The sequence below is a fragment of the Sinocyclocheilus grahami genome, unplaced genomic scaffold, assembly GCF_001515645.1.
Source record: "Sinocyclocheilus grahami isolate Dianchi unplaced genomic scaffold, SAMN03320097.WGS_v1.1 scaffold280.1, whole genome shotgun sequence".
Lineage (NCBI taxonomy): Eukaryota > Metazoa > Chordata > Actinopteri > Cypriniformes > Cyprinidae > Sinocyclocheilus > Sinocyclocheilus grahami.
In genome coordinates this window covers 289,643-307,178 of record NW_015505459.1, presented here as the reverse complement: position 1 = coordinate 307,178, position 17,536 = coordinate 289,643, and the positions used below count along the sequence as shown (strand labels likewise).

Genomic DNA, 17,536 nt, shown 5'->3' with positions numbered 1-17,536 from the left:
ACTACTTAAGGAGTATAGCAGGAACAGAACAGACTGCTTACTAAATACTACATGTATGTTATGCATTCTATTTAAAGGGGTCACATGCTGCTAAAAAGAACATTATTTGGTGTATTTGGTGTAATGAAATGTGTTTATGCGGTTTAAGGTTCAAAAAACACATTATTTTCCACATACTGTACGCACTGACCTCAAGAACAGCCAGGCACAAGAACAGTTTTTTTCCCCACAGGCTATACTCAGTCTTAACAATTAAGCTTTCATAATTATACATCGTCCATCACAACTAACATAGTATATTTATATTAAACTGCACACGTTGTAAATAACATATCTGCACACTAATAAACATATCTGTACATTTATCTAAACAATTACATTTTTTCCTATACTTCTATTTCTGTATATAGTACATTATTCAATTTTTCTATTTTTTTTTATTATATTAGTTTTATATTACATCCCTACTGTGTTATTCCTATGTATGTCTACACTATCATGTATGTCTGCACTATGTTTGTACATTCTTCTACACTGGAAGCTCCTGTCGTCAAGTCAAATTCCTTGTGTGTGTAAACATACTTGGTAATAAAGCTCTTCTGATTCTGATTCTGATTATTGTTTCTCCTCTACGGAATGAGAGTCCAAACAGCTGATAAAAACATCACAATAATCCACAAGCAATCCACACTACTCCAATCAATCAATTAATGTCTAGTGAAGCCAAAAGCTGCTTGTTTGTAAGAAAGAAATCCATCAAGACGTTTTTTTTTTACTTCAAACCATTGCTTTCAGCTAAAATATCCTTAAGCGCCCATAATATTGCTTTCTACAGCTGTTAAAAATTTGCCTTGTGTGAATTAGGAGTGATATGCACAGATCAAGCACCGTTTACAAGTCCAAAACATTACTAAATAAGGAGCACATGCATTATATACTTCACATAGTATGCATACAGCAGAAAATAACATGATTGAATCAATCAGAAATAGGCAGTGTACCAATTATCGTACAGGAAAACCGCATCTCTCTGTCAGGGAAATCATGATGCATGGATAACTGTGAGCGGGCAACAGGCACCGTTCAAAGCGCCTCATCAATTAAACCTTTTTTTGTCTATTATTCACAACTGGTGGAATCTTATAGCTGGCCAGTGAGAGAGAAGCATTTTGAATGAAATAGTGCTCTGAGATGATGTATAATTGTGTTTGATTTACTGCTCTCTGATCTGCTGTTTCCCTGGAAACTTGGAGAGAGGACTATGGAAACGCACACCCATATTGTTCATGCACAACTTTTCCAAAAGTCAGCTAATTGGAGAAAACGCATGTTAAAGTCACAGCAGACATACAATCTTTTCCCCAGATTTAAATATAGCTGTAGAGTTTCAGGTTTGTGCATGTAAAAGTATGTCTAGCTCACATGTTAAGAAAGAAACAACGAAACATTATGACATCTTTTAAATCCTAAATTATTTATATTATTACATATTGGCTCAGATAGTTCCCACAAGAAAGAACATTTTCTGCAAATGCACTTACCGTCAGGCTATCCAAGATGTAGATGAGTTTTAAGATTTGGAGAAATCTAGCACTACTGCATCACTTGCCCACCAAGTGGATCCCCTGCAGTGAATGGGTGCCGTCAGAATGAGAGTCCAAACAGCTGATAAAAACATCACAATAATCCACACCACTCCAGCTGCATGTCTGTAATAAACAAATTCATCAAGACAATTTTAAAGTTAAAACTGTCACTTCCAGTTAAAATGCGTGTCCTCTATCCATAATATTTCTTTCTCCAGTCATATGGTCTGAATCAGGAGAGAAATACACACAAATCAAGCACTGTTTACAAGCTAAAACAGTTCTAAACAAAGCCATGGGTGGATATCGATGTGAGAGGACAACAGGAGATGGACTTTACACAGGAGGAAGTATGAATTATGGACTCGTATTTTGGTCAGAAATGACTATTTAAAGTTAAAACACTGTTAACTTTGTTTTAAGATGTTAACTGATTGAATGGAGTGGTGTGGATTATTATGATGTTATTATCAGCTGTTTAGACTCTCATTCTGACGGCACCCATTCACTGCAGAGGATCCAATGGTGAGCAAGTGATGTAAAGCTGAATTTCTATAAATCTGTTCTGATGAAGAAACAAACACACCTACATCTTGGATGGCCTCAGGGTGAGTACATCTTCATTTCTGGGTGAACTATTCCTTTAACTATTCATCTAAAATCAATACAAAACAACCAAAACAGCAGAAAATGAAATTCGGAACCATGTGAGTAATTAATACATGCATCTATTTAAATGATCTTGAGTAGAGAAATGTGTCGTTCTCCTTTTTAATGCAAAACACAAATTGTGTTCAACACCACATCCCCAGGTATGCTGTTTTATTAGCCTCTCTCCATCTCTCTCTCTGTCTGTCTCTCATCTGCTGTCTGGGCTTAACATTAAAATGCAATTAACTAATTGCCTGGAGAGGTGAGGAGCATTATGGCTATGAAAGTACAGCGATGATCACATTCACTCTTATTTCCCAGGATGCATCATGGGCTGAGCTACTGTCACGCAAGTATGCTTTCATTTCTATTCCATCATCTAAAAAGTCTTCATCATGTGCATACAAATGCGCAGATGAGCTTGCAAAAGCCGGTTGGTGGCTTTGCCCACAGTATCTCTCTCTATGAAACAATGAGGGGGTTTAGATATTAATTATAGACTGTTCTTTTATCTGCAGAAAGTATTATGCACATCTGAGATAATCATCCACAAAACAAAAGCTGGAGTCCAACTGCGGCCCATTCTGCGCTGATGATAGTGTTTACAGATCTGAAGTCTATCATCACAGAGAGGGTAATGGCTTCAGACCAATTCAGATATATCCAAATATGGACACGTTGTTATGTTTTTACACTTAATTTGTGCATCAAGAGTTACGTTTTTTTTTTTTGCTGCCACTTTGCAGTGATATCACTGTAGATATATCACTTTTAAAGAAATCGTTCAGAATACACAAACAAACACATTTCAAATATCTTCTTTTATGAAAGTTGTGTCATCATAAATTAAACAATTGTTTGTTGTTAATGTCAGTTGATAGTGCATTATCTAATGTTAACACACAGAACTTTAGATGTTATTATCAGCTGTTTAGACTCTCATTCTGACGGCACCCATTCACTGCAGAGGATCCAATGGTGAGCAAGTGATGTAAAGCTGAATTTCTATAAATCTGTTCTGATGAAGAAACAAACACACCTACATCTTGGATGGCCTCAGGGTGAGTACATCTTCATTTCTGGGTGAACTATTCCTTTAACTATTCATCTAAAATCAATACAAAACAACCAAAACAGCAGAAAATGAAATTCGGAACCATGTGAGTAATTAATACATGCATCTATTTAAATGATCTTGAGTAGAGAAATGTGTCGTTCTCCTTTTTAATGCAAAACACAAATTGTGTTCAACACCACATCCCCAGGTATGCTGTTTTATTAGCCTCTCTCCATCTCTCTCTCTGTCTGTCTCTCATCTGCTGTCTGGGCTTAACATTAAAATGCAATTAACTAATTGCCTGGAGAGGTGAGGAGCATTATGGCTATGAAAGTACAGCGATGATCACATTCACTCTTATTTCCCAGGATGCATCATGGGCTGAGCTACTGTCACGCAAGTATGCTTTCATTTCTATTCCATCATCTAAAAAGTCTTCATCATGTGCATACAAATGCGCAGATGAGCTTGCAAAAGCCGGTTGGTGGCTTTGCCCACAGTATCTCTCTCTATGAAACAATGAGGGGGTTTAGATATTAATTATAGACTGTTCTTTTATCTGCAGAAAGTATTATGCACATCTGAGATAATCATCCACAAAACAAAAGCTGGTGTCCAACTGCGGCCCATTCTGCGCTGATGATAGTGTTTACAGATCTGAAGTCTATCATCACAGAGAGGGTAATGGCTTCAGACCAATTCAGATATATCCAAATATGGACACGTTGTTATGTTTTTACACTTAATTTGTGCATCAAGAGTTACGTTTTTTTTTTTTGCTGCCACTTTGCAGTGATATCACTGTAGATATATCACTTTTAAAGAAATCGTTCAGAATACACAAACAAACACATTTCAAATATCTTCTTTTATGAAAGTTGTGTCATCATAAATTAAACAATTGTTTGTTGTTAATGTCAGTTGATAGTGCATTATCTAATGTTAACACACAGAACTTTAGATTTTAAAAATGTGTTTGTAAAAGGGTAAAATTAAGATGGCTAAGATTAATAAATGCTGTAGAAGTACTGTTCATTGTTAGTTCATCCAAACTAACGTTAACAAATTAAATCTTATTAAGTGTAAAGTAAATCAATGCTTTTTTGAGAAATTTAATTAGAATCTAAAGCCAGTTTTCTCTGCCATCTCCAGGTTGGACAAAACCTGTTCTAATATGTATCGATTATAAATCTGAATCTATTATAATCTTTAAAGATTATCTAAAGGCCTATGTTTAAATGCTTGAATTTTGTTTTGTGGACAAGTAAACATTTGCATTTATATATATATATATATATTGTTTTAACATCATACATTCTTTAAATCAGTATTCTGTGGCTTACACAGTATAGCATGTAGAACATGGCACTAGCAACAGAAAAGTCATGAGTTTGATTCCCATGTATGAACTGATCAAATGTAAACATTAAGTGCAATGTAAGTAATTTTGGATAATTTTTGGATCTGTCAAATGCATAAATGTACGTTGTTATATATGTACAGATACTGTATAAAGATTTTTTTAATTAAGAACTTCAACTTCTGTTCAATACCAGTTGAGCTCTACAGCGTCAGCAGAATGGTTGAAAATAATTTAAATTAATTTCTCAGCTTGTAAAAACGAACAAACATTCATCGTAAGTGTTGCACATCCCAGACTTCCAATGTATGACACTTTTGTAGACACTTGTTTTTTGTATGCATGCTACATACAATACATGCTACATGCATGCTTGCAAGTTCTGCCAGTAGACTTTAACTTGTGTCCAAACCCCAATGTTCCTTTAAAATGGACTGAGTTGGTTGGAAGGATTATTTAAAAAGATATTTAGTTATATTAAAAGAAACAAAATACTTAAAATGTAAAAAATAAATAAATAAACTATGTATGTGTATAGACACATACACATAATTCTATTTAATTAACAAAGATGAATAAATGCTGTAAAATATACACTACTCACTGTATGTTCATGTTTGCTAATGCTATTTTTTAAAATATGGAAAAAAAATCTAATTAAATATATTAACCCCCATCTTACTGCATTAATAATAGTAATTATGATGAACTATTGTTTTATTCAAGAATATACAGAATTCTAATTCTAGAATCACAAAAATAGCCGTGCTTAATCAATTTAATATGTACTGACACTCCCAGTTTCTATAAATAAAAAAGCTCAAAAACAAGCTGCTTTATCAAACTTTTAACATAACAGGAAACATTAAAGCTTCAAATTCAGTGTTGTTTAAGACAATACCGCTGACCCCTGATTTACAGGAGGCATCACGGGAACTTGTTCTCCTCATTTGGGAAACTTTATTTTAACAAGAGCAGGAGCCACCAAACGTGTTTGAGAAAATGTCACGGTATGATATTTTAACAACAACAGGTCTAATGATCTCTGTCGGGTCATTCTCACACTTACTGAACTCAGTTGAACTCTGGGAGCAGGAGGAGGAGGAGGAGAAGACGAAAAACCTCTGCTTCCACATACATCTACAGAACGTGCCTACAATGACAGAGATAAAATGATTATTGCCATATGGCACACAGTGCTATACTAACACCCATTCACGCCGGTGTGCAAAGACTCAAAATCACACTCATTCAGTGAGATTCTTCTAAAAGCAGGGCTCCGACTAAAATAGAGCCATTTTCCAGGGGCTTTGTGAGGTAGAAAAAGAGTCAAAGCGCGCATGACAATAACATCTGAACCTCTGTGAAAGAATAAAAAGATCATCTCAGAAAACCAGACACGGCGCAGTGAAAAACCTGGTTCCCGGTCCACCGCCGCTGTTGTTGTCTCTTCCCAGCTCGTTCCCATGGTGATGCGGGCTACACGATTTACTGACATTTGGCCACAAGTTATTTTGTTCCGCTCTCCTCTCTTGAATCGCCCACTTGTCTCATCAGTGAGAAAGTCCAGGCAAGCAGTGGGCGTCCGCACGTGGATCTGTTAAACACAAGGAGAAGTGTGGAGACGAGCGTAATAAACCCCAACGTCAACCTGTCACAAACACCCACCGGCCAAGAACACCTGCGTCACCTCTGGCCATCACAAAGGTCACTCAGGTATTACAGAGATGAAAGAGGGTCTGCAGGTTCAGCCAGAGAGTTAGCTGAGCTTAAGGAGTAATCTGCACAGAACAAAAGCCTTTATTTTCCTGGCTGAAGCTATAGGAAGCAAGAAGAGTGCGCCCATTTCCTTTCTTTTCAAGGGCTTTCCAAAGGTTCCTAATCAAAACAATCCTTGAACATCTGATCGAGTTGTGCTTGACACAGCACTGACCCAGCAGATGTCGCAAACACAATATCACGGCACAGAAAATCAGAATGGAAATAAATGAAGCTCTTAAAAATAAAGGTTCCAAAATGCGTTTCTCGCAGTGATGCCACAAAAAGGACCATTCTGAGTTCCTCAAAGAAAAGAACCCTTCAGTGAACAGTTCGTAGAAGAACCATTTTTTTGCAGAATATTTTAATAATCTAAAGAACCTTGCCACTATAAAGGATCGAGGAATGCAAAGATTTCATGATTGTTAAAGCTTCTTCATGGAACCATAAGAATGTGTATAAGGAAATACTCGTATAGACTTTGACTTGGGTCAGTAAGCAGCCATTAAAAACACACTAGCAACCATATAACAAAAACTAGTTTTATGTTGTCAGTGCAGCAGTAATATGTATAAATTCATGTGCCTGAGACCCAGTGATGTGTTTGGAAATTGTAAAGAGAAGAGGACCAAGCACCGAACCCTGAGGTACCCCATTGGGGTGATTTAGATACCACACCTAGCAGTGAACAAGTGTTAAAAGAACCATTTTTGTGCATAACATTAACAGCCTAAAGAACTTTTTCCACTATAAAGATAGAATGGAAAGATTCCATGGTTGTTAAAGCTTCTGCATGGAACCATAAATGCCAATAAAGAAGCTTTATTTATAAGAGCGTATAAAAGAAAATACTTGTTGTCTTCTACTGTGATGTGACAAACAAGATGGTAAGAGTCTTAATTAGTGGCACTTACTAAGCCTAAAATCTTTGCTGTTGTTTGTTTGTTCCGTGCTACACAATTTGTGCTAAAAACATGAAACCTCAAATTGTATAGCTTGTTGAGGTGTGCAATTACTTTTCTGAGGTTTGGACTTACCATTTCCAAGGCGGATGATAAAACAGGAAAAATACCATAAGCTTTGAAGAAGGGAGCTGAGCCATATCTAGACACCAGAATTGCATATATACTTTGACTTGGGTCAGTAAGCAACCAACTAGCAACCACTCAAAACACTCTAGCATCCATATAGCAAGGTGCAAAAAGTGAAGTAGAATTTTATGTTGTCAGTGCAGCAGTGATATGTAAAAATTAATGTGCCAGGAGCCAGTGATGTGTGTGTAAATTGTAAAGAGATGAGGACCTAGCACTGAACCCTGAGGTACCACCAATGGTGTGATTTAAATACCATTCACCTCAAAGAAACCCTGAATGATGTACATGTAGAAAGCTGCAGAAAAGTTCATGTTCATGTTGTCAAAAGTTCATATATTCATGTATGCTGTACACTTGTTTGATCTTCATTACTTTGTCCAGTTCATCCATATAAATAAAGATAACAAATACATTAATATATACACAAATATATTTATGCATACACTACTGTTCAAAGGATTGGGGTCAGGAAGATTTAATTTAATTGTAAAGAAATTAATACTTTTATTCAGAAAGGAGGCGTTAAATTGATTAAAAGTGACATTTATAATGTCGCAAAAGATTTCTATTTCAAATAAATGCTATTTTAAACTTTCTATTTATCAAAGAGTCCTGAAAATAAAAAATAGCAGTTTCCACAAAAATATTATTAAGAAATATTTCTTGAGCTGCAAATCAGCATATTCAAATTATTTCTAAAGGATAATGTGACTGGAGTCTAAAGACTGGAGTAATGATGCTAAAAATTCAGCTTTGCATCAGGAATAAATTACATTTTAAAATATATTACAATACAAAACAGTTATTTTACATTTTAATTTCTTACAATATTACCAGTTTTAATGTACTATTGATGAAAAAGTGAAAGTGACGTGACATATGAAATGGAAAGTGATGTGACCCATACTCGGAATTAGTGCTCTGCATTTATCCCATCCAAAGTGCACAGCAGCGAACACACACACATTGTGAACACACACCCAGAGCAGTGGGCAGCCATTTATGTCGCGGCGTCTGGGGAGCAGTTGGGGGTTCGGTGCCTTGCTCAAGGGCACCTCAGTCGTGGTATTGAAGGTGGAAGAGAGCGCTGTACATTCACTCCCCCCACCTACAATCCCTGCCGGTACGAGACTCGAACCTGCAACCTTGGGGCCAATCTCTAACCATTAGGCCACGACTTCCCTTTGAAATAAATGCAGCCTTGATGAGCTTCTTTCAAAACCCCAGATTTTGTATATACATATATATATATAGTAGTGTATATACATACATAGTCTATGTCTGCAAAACTAGCTTCAAAGGTTTTAGGATACTGCAAAATATCAGTTCAGTCAAGCGTGTCCAAACTGTTACTGTATCTCAGCAGTAGTCTTTCCAGAGCAAAATATCTGATTCGGTTAAGTGTTTTTTTTTCTGTGTGGTGGTTGGAACTGGTACCATTTGAACATTTTAATAGTGCTGTTGATGCTTGTTAAAAACAACATGAACCAGCATTTGCAACACATTCATCTTAACCTGTCAGTCAAAAATTTGGACACACTTGACTGAACTGATATTTTGCAGTATCCTAAAACCTTTGAAGCTAGTTTTGCAGACATAGACTATGTATGTATGTATTTACACTACTATTCAAAATCTGGGGTTTTGAAAGAAGCTCATCAAGGCTGCATTATTTCATCAATAGTACAATAAAACTGGTAATATTGTAAGAAATTTAAATTTTAAATAACTAACAAAAAAAACAAAAAAACACTTATTCGAATCAGATATCTTGCTCTGGAAAGACTACTGCTGAGACACAGTAACAGTGTCGAAACGTTTAGACCCGCAGTTCGCTTGAAGAAGAAAAAAATTTGACCGCTATAGCTGCCTATGTGCTAAATTGCTCCTTTGGGATTTATAAAACCCGTCGTACTGTAACCTTTAGATATGACCACAACACTAAATACTGTGATTTTTATCTTCCAAAACTATTACATCTTCAGCACTGTCCAAATCTGTAGGAATACTCATACAGTAAATCAAAACAATTAAATACGAAGAACATATGCAATAATATTTTAAGCATACTGCATTTGTAGTTTATTGACAACTTCCGGTACAAAATGTGTTTGATACCATTGTCACATCACATAAGGGAAACATTAAGTTAACTAAGAAAAGGTAGATTTAAAAATACAAATATAAAGTTATTTACAAAATGCTTAACTGAAAATGACCATTATCACCAGATCTCGTCTAGCTGTTATGATTCAGACTGAATTTGCTAGGTTAAGGCATCCATGTGAATTCACACTTAGAAAGGAGATATAATTAGATATATTAAATGTTAAATTACATGTGATGCTTTGTCAATAATGACTGTGATTATTTATGAACAAAAAACATAACTGTTAGAGGAGAACCAGCGCTGCATGTGATACAAGTGTGATTTTGCCAGCTGTGACTGACAGAAAAGATCATTCTGGTTACTAAAATGATAAACTACTGTACAGGACAGGCAATCAATCCACTCACGACCACACCAAGGTAGGCTGGTTATGTAAGAGCGCACAATTACCCTGCTTTTAGCCTTAAAGGTGAAGTGTGTAATTTCCGAAACACTAGTGTCACCAAATGGAATTGCAAAAATAATGACCCAACCATCGGCACGATCCCCGTGTGCGAAAGGTCAGCCGAACTGATACCTGTAACTCACACCACTGGCTGAGAGAAAGTGCCACAGAATCAGTGTTTAAACTTTTTAGGGAAATTAACATAGTAATGGTTTGTTTTACTTGCAAACTATCTGATCAGATAACAAGTGTACCTGTTTAACAGATGAACAGATTTTTCTCAGTTCCAAATTGAAAAAAATCACCAACCTCAGACATTTTAGTGGGAAAAATATGAACAGTTGAGACTTTTTAACACTGACAGCAACAGGTAAGCAGAGGTTTGCAGAAGAACTAACAAAACGTGCGTTTACTTTAAAGCCAATTGTGCCTCCTGGTGGCTGGTTTCCTCATTTTGTCATTTAATAAAGGTAAAAATTCTACATTGATGTTTTACATTTTAACCAATAACCACAGTTTTAACCATTATTTTTAGGATGAATAAATTGACAACACTTTATTTTACAGTGTCCGTATAATTAATTATTAAAATAAAAACAATTACTCTGTGCAATTACAAAAATGACATATTACTGAAATGGCCAGCCTGCAGTCCAGATCTTTCACCCATAGAAAACATTTGGCGCATCATAAAGAGGAAAATGCGATAAAGAAGACCTAAGACAGTTGAGCAACTAGAAGCCTGTATTAGACAAGAATGGGACAACATTCCTATTCCTAAACTTGAGCAACTTGTCTCCTCAGTCCCCAGACGTTTGCAGACTGTTATAAAAAGAAGATGCCACACAGTGGTAAACATGGCCTTGTCCCAGCTTTTTTGAGATGTGTTGATGCCATGAAATTTAAAATCAACTTATTTTTCCCTTAAAATGATACATTTTCTCAGTTTAAACATTTGATATGTCATCTATGTTGTATTCTGAATAAAATATTGAAATTTGAAACTTCCACATCATTGCATTCTGTTTTTATTCACAATTTGTACAGTGTCCCAACTTTTTTGGAATCGGGTTTGTATATTAATAATAAATGTACACTACCGTGCAAAACCTTGGGGTCAGTAATAGTTCATTAAATTTTTTCAGTATTCTTTAAAGAACAAAAAAGTCTAAAAGAACATTTATTTGAAATATAAGTCTTTTGTAACATTATAATATCTTTACTGTCATGTTTGATCAAATGAATGGGTCCTTGCTGATTACAAAATAAAAATGTAAAAATGTATGTAATAATAAAAAAAAACAAAATCTTGCTATGATAGTGCAGTTAATGAACATAGTGTGTTTTGTATGTAAAATTTATGTCTTGTAATTGTTTTTTTTATAAACATTTGATATGTCATCTATGTTGTATTCTGAATAAAATATTGAAATTTGAAACTTCCACATCATTGCATTCTGTTTTTATTCACAATTTGTACAGTGTCCCAACTTTTTTGGAATCGGGTTTGTATATTAATAATAAATGTACACTACCGTGCAAAACCTTGGGGTCAGTAATAGTTCATTAAATTTTTTCAGTATTCTTTAAAGAACAAAAAAGTCTAAAAGAACAACATTTATTTGAAATATAAGTCTTTTGTAACATTATAATATCTTTACTGTCATGTTTGATCAAATGAATGGGTCCTTGCTGATTACAAAATAAAAATGTAAAAATGTATGTAATAATAAAAAATAAAAAAAAATCTTGCTATGATAGTGCAGTTAATGAACATAGTGTGTTTTGTATGTAAAATTTATGTCTTGTAATTGTTTTTTTTTTATTGCAATTTTGACTTTTTTTCTCTCTGAATTCTGCTTAAAAACCATGGGAAAAATATGTAAACTTAATTTGCAAGAAATAAACCTCCATACTGACTTGAGAACGCTTTGTAAAATAGCTGGAAAATGACAGAGAATGAGGGAGAAGATGCGACTAACAAATCACTATACGCTGTAGTGCTGTGGGCCAGGTCTTAGTCTTAGTGATACTTACTGATTTTCTGAAACAGCTCCTCTATGTTTACTGCATTTCTGGCACTGGTCTCCATAAATATGGCTGCAATGGACTCTGCAAAATCTTTTGCCTCTTTAGTTGGAACTTCCCTAGAATAAAAAAAACCCCACTGAATATTAATAAACGATCAGCTCACTCACAGAAATCATCGAGTGTTTGCTTAGCCTGAGGAACGTGATCAATTGAGGACATGAGTGACACAAACATCAGAGGGGATTGTGGTAAACGAGCACTGGACTGCCTGCAAATGTCAAATAATTATACAGACGCAACGGCAGATATTTGGGAAAATTACGAGGGAAAAGTGATTGAAAAATTCTAAATGGAAAAGGCTTAATTAACAGTGACACGGTCTCAGCAAAACTATCATTGAAGGTGCAGTTTGCTGCCATTGAGATGTGGCGAGTCCAAGTTTCTCAGAACTGAAAAAGCTTAAATTAAACTCTAATAATAAAGAGAAACAGCATTCGCAGGCCATCTTTAACCACCACAATGTAAAAGCAGGACATGTGTTTATACTTTAGGTATTGACTGGATAGCAAGTTGCTACGTTTTAATTATGAAGTTGTGAACATTAGTTATGAAAATCTTGATGAATTTGATTTGCTCTTAATGTGCAATTTTGATTTCATGTAAAATGATCACATAAGACGTAAGAAATATGAAAATATAAGCTGAGCGGCTGCAGGTTTTGTTAAGAAATTAATACATTTTCAGAAAGAGGAAGAGGGTTTAAACCTGATATCACCCAGATCGGTTTTATTTCCTGCTATAGCCACGACTATATGCTCCGGCCCGTGTTCCTTCAGCTCCTTCACCCACTTCTTTAACGTCTGGAAAGAGTCCTGTAGACACCAGACACATCACAATACACATACATTTCATTTAAGTATCAACTTTGTCTCAGGTGCTTCTGAAATTCCACAGGAGATCAAATGAAATAGACGACAATGAATCAGTAATTGTCATCCAGTAAGAGTGTAGAGCTATAAAATTGAGGATACCAGTTAGAAAACGTGGATAGCAGCTCAGATCATTTGATCTTGGATGAATTTGAAGAGAAATATTCATACTGTCATCTCTGACTTTTGTTTTGAAAATTTTGAGCAGTGTTTGAGACATTGATGTGAAATCAGTTTAATCTCCATTCAATCTCATTGCTTTCTGAGAAACAACTGATATATAGGCAGGATCTCATTTGTGATTTTTCTTTCAAAACTTCTTAATTTCTCCCATGATTATAAACAAATACACACAAAATGACACATTTCAGTATACTGCACCTTAAACACAGTTAAGCATGCTTTTTAAATAGAAGCAACTTGAAAATGAATTGCACAAGCATACTATAATACAACTTACAAGCTTTGTGATGTCGTAAACAACGACGGCCGCTGCAGAGCCCCTGTAATACATGGGAGCCAACGAATGAAACTGCAGAAAAATAACATTTTGTTAATGTTGGGAGCTTTTAAAGATTAAGATAAAGGCAAGCATCTCTATTACTTTTGCTCTTACATGGGGTTAGAGACTTCTATCAAGTTTTGCAGAGGAAAACACCACTCACAATTTCTTTAAGGGGTCATCGGACGCCCATTTTCCACAAGATGATATGATTCTTTAGGGTCTTAATGAAAAGTCTGTAACATAGTTTGGTTAAAATTTCTCAATGGTAGTGTAAAAAACACCTTTTTTACCCTGTCAAAAACAGCTCTTTTCAGAGCAAGCCGTTTTGTAGTATTTTCCTTTAAATGTTAATGAGCTCTGCTGACCCCGGCCCTCTCTTCCGAGCTGCTCTCTGAGGGACTGTTTACTTTAGCCGCATTCATCGTGAAACTTGCTGATTAGCACATTGTTAGGAAAGGCGATTTGCAAAGATTCATTAAAAAACCTTATACTCACTACTTGGAGGTAAAGCTGGATCGCGAATGATTCGCGCGAACATAGACGCATTTAGGTAGATCGGGGGCGCGTTTGTTTTTCCCTTCAAAAACAAACGTGATTCACTGCGTCTTCAGCGGCTCAGATGTCGGGAGTAAATGACGACTGCTATGTTCATTATTACATCCAACAACAGAACACCTCAATCGCTTAGGAGTCATTCTTGTCTACATCTGCTCCGGCGGTGAAACAATGGCGGACTGATGACAGTCACTCAGGGCGGGTCTAAGGTAAGACACCAGTCCAGTCTGTGCTGAAACACTACTGTCAATCAAACTATCGTGGGAGGGGCCTGTTTTTGTGACGTCACACAGACAGGCATCTGAGATCGGCTCAATTTGAGAAAGGGGTAAATATTTTAGTAGATTAAAAAAAAAAAAACACTGGGTGGATTTTTATCATTATAGGGTGGTCTAATGGTTAGAGAGTCGGACTCGTAACCCAAGGTTGTTGGTTCGAGTCTCGTACCGGCAGGGATTGTAGGTAGGGGGAGTGAATGTACAGCGCCCTAGGTGCCCTTGAGCAAGGCACCGAACCCCCAACTGCTCCCCAGGCGCCGCAGGAAAAAAAAAAAAGGCTGCCCACTGCTCCAGGTGTGTGTTCACGGTGTGTGTGTGTTCACTGCTGTGTGTGTGCACTTTGGATGGGATAAATGCAGAGCACTAATTCCGAGTATGGGTCACTTTCACATTTCAGTTCAAACAACTTGTAAAAGTGCATGTAGCATCCGATGACCCCTTAAAAAAAAAAAAAAACCATGTAGCTACTGTAGTATTGTTTTAATAAAGCATATTCGGATGACTTGTGGTGCAGGAGATGTGCTATACAGAAGATGATGTAAAGTTCAAAAGGAGACACATATTTTCCGAGTGATCTGAACAGACAGTAATACTGAACATACAGACGTGCACACAAAGTCATGCCAGCACTTCCCAAACTCACACACACCCGATGAGTCACACCTTCAGTGAACTCTTAAGTGTGTGTGTTGGAAATGAAATGTGATTTCTCTAAATAACAACTGTGATGTCAAATGTGACACAGAGGTTTGACTTAGAATCATCTTGCATCGTTTAATCTTGTGTTAAAGGGAGAGTTCATCCAAAAAATAAACTTTTGTCATCCTTTACTCACTCACAAGGTGTTCCAAACAGAAATAAACGAATAAATGAACTATTGATTTAGGTTGTGAGTTAAGGGGCACAGATACACTTACAAGAATCCAAACATGTTAAACCTGTGTGTGTATATGTGGGTGGAAAACAGAAGCTGAATGCTATGGAATCATGGGATGGAGTGTTTTTAGCTAATAAACTCTGTTCGGGTTGCATGAGATAGAAGTGGATGGGCGAATCTGCTCAAAGATCTTCAAATAAACATGCAGAATTATGACATTAAAAAAGACCATCTCAGATGAAATAAAAATGAACTAATGCATACATAAGTAAAAGTTTCATATACCGAAGCTCAAATTTCTAAATAAATAAAACAAAATAAAAATTCACTCACTCGCTCCTGCCCTGCAGTGTCCCAAATCAGAAACTTGTGAAGTTCATTTCCACAGGGGACAGTCTTAGTTAAAAAAGAAGCACTGAAAAACAGATTATATTATAATGATAAACATATGATTTGATGATAATAATAATAAATACAATTTTGATAAAAAAAAAAATATAATATTCATTCATATATATATTAAGACATTAATTTGTTTTTTAAATAGTATACATGTATATAAACTGTGTAACACAGTCTTCATTCAAGGAGGAAATTACATCACAGTGACCATGACTAAAATATGAAGAAAAAAAAGTTTAAGTGCAAATTGTGCAAAGCTAAAAATATTCTTTTGTCCAAGTGTAATGAGTAACCTAACCGAGAGAAATCAGCATGTGCTGATGTAAACAAAACTGAGAGGAAACAACTGAACTGACTCTGAATCAGCTGTTCAAAACTGTTGGTTTGACTCATGAAGGTATATTTAGAAACACATTCTTCCTCCTCTAGATGAGTTGACGGATGTGATTTCTTCACCTCACCAGATGCACCTACCCTATCGTTGGACTGATGTTGTGGTCAAAGTGATCTTGAACGAATCGACACACGATACTTGATTTCCCCACGCCTGTGTCCTGTGATTATGAGAAAAACAAAAGCACTGAAACATCGTGAAATATCAAATATATGATCAATGTTTAAATGTCTTTCGCTGTATGACACATGACTTTAGACTATTATAGACCTAGATCAAATGATGTGGACATTAGGAATTTGAGATTTCATGTTTTTTTTTCTGCAATATGTAATTTCTGAAGTATGCATACTGTACACTGTATGGAATAAACACCTCTGTATGTAGAAAATACCTGGATGACATACTTTTGCCATAACACACAGCATATGACTACATCATGCTGTACAAAATACCATATCCACAAAGCACTTAAAGGGATAGTTTACCCAAAAATGAAAATGTGATGTTTATCTGCTTACCCCCGGGGCATCCAAGATGTAGTTTCTTCAGTAGAACACAAATGATGATTTTTAACTCCAACCGTTGCAGTCTATCAGTCTTATAATGCATGGCAATGGTAACAAAATCTATGAGAGTAAAAAAAACATGCACAGACAAATCCAAATTAAACCCTGTGGCTCGTGACGACACATTGATGTCCTAAGACACGAAACGATCGGTTTGTGCCAGAAACCGAACAGTATTTATATCAGTTTTTACCGCTAATACACAACTATGTCCAACTGTCTTTGGGCGCGCGCACGGCATCCGGTCGGCATCCGGTGCGTGAGGTTTTTTTACTCTCATAGATTTTGTTACCATTGCCATGCATTATAAGACTGATAGACTGCAACGGCTGGAGTTAAAAATCATAATTTGTGTTCTACTGAAGTCACCTACATCTCGGATGCCCTGGGGGTAAGCAGATAAACATCACATTTTCATTTTTGGGTGAACTCTCCCTTTAACTTGACCTTCAGTTTCTAGTGAATAAGTGTTTTAAACTTTTGTATGCTGCATTGTTGTAATTTGGATTCATTACATCATGTTTGCTTTAATCACATTGGTTATCATCTTGGAATGCATTTTAAATCCAATTTGGCATAAAATGTCTTTAACTTTAGGTTAATTTCAATCAATAATTCATTACGATCTTTAAATCACAGTTGGTTACAGCTAGGGTATTCCATGTAAAAGAACATCTGTGCACAGTATACATAGTGCAGACACAGTCAGAGAGTAGTATGCTCTTCTGTTAATAGCCAGTGAATTCTGTTTTACGTTCTATTTTTTTGGTAATAATATACAACACGCAGTATATACTGCGCAATGTGAAGAGCGCAGTGCGCTAGAATTCCATCGCGAGCACAGCCGGCGGTGACGTCATGGCCGCTAACATTCCTAAAGAATACTTTTATGCGAAAACACCCGACGATATTTGTATTTACAAATCACGATGGTT

The 17,536-nt window shown here is 36.0% G+C and overlaps 1 protein-coding gene across 1 annotated transcript; it reads right to left on the bottom strand.

Annotated features, from left to right (window-relative positions):
- Positions 1 to 12,084: 12,084 nt before the first annotated feature.
- LOC107600239 (ras-related protein Rab-31-like) lies at positions 12,085 to 17,121 on the bottom strand. The gene is made up of 7 exons (XM_016292083.1): positions 17,117 to 17,121; positions 16,554 to 16,569; positions 16,113 to 16,192; positions 15,570 to 15,651; positions 13,482 to 13,553; positions 12,858 to 12,964; positions 12,085 to 12,208 (listed from the first exon to the last, which is right to left on the bottom strand). The coding sequence occupies exons 1-7, from the start codon at positions 17,119 to 17,121 to the stop codon at positions 12,085 to 12,087; spliced, it is 486 nt and encodes a 161-aa protein (XP_016147569.1).
- Between the last annotated feature and the right edge of the window lie 415 nt (positions 17,122 to 17,536).

Bases quoted from the DNA above. Each gene is read 5' to 3' on its own strand.
- LOC107600239 (XM_016292083.1), bottom strand. The intron at 13,554-15,569 runs GTGAGTGAATTT...ATTTTTCTGCAG, and splicing joins ACACTGCAGGGCAGGAGCGA to TTTCATTCGTTGGCTCCCAT. The intron at 12,965-13,481 runs GTAAGTTGTATT...TGGTGTCTACAG, and splicing joins TTTACGACATCACAAAGCTT to GACTCTTTCCAGACGTTAAA.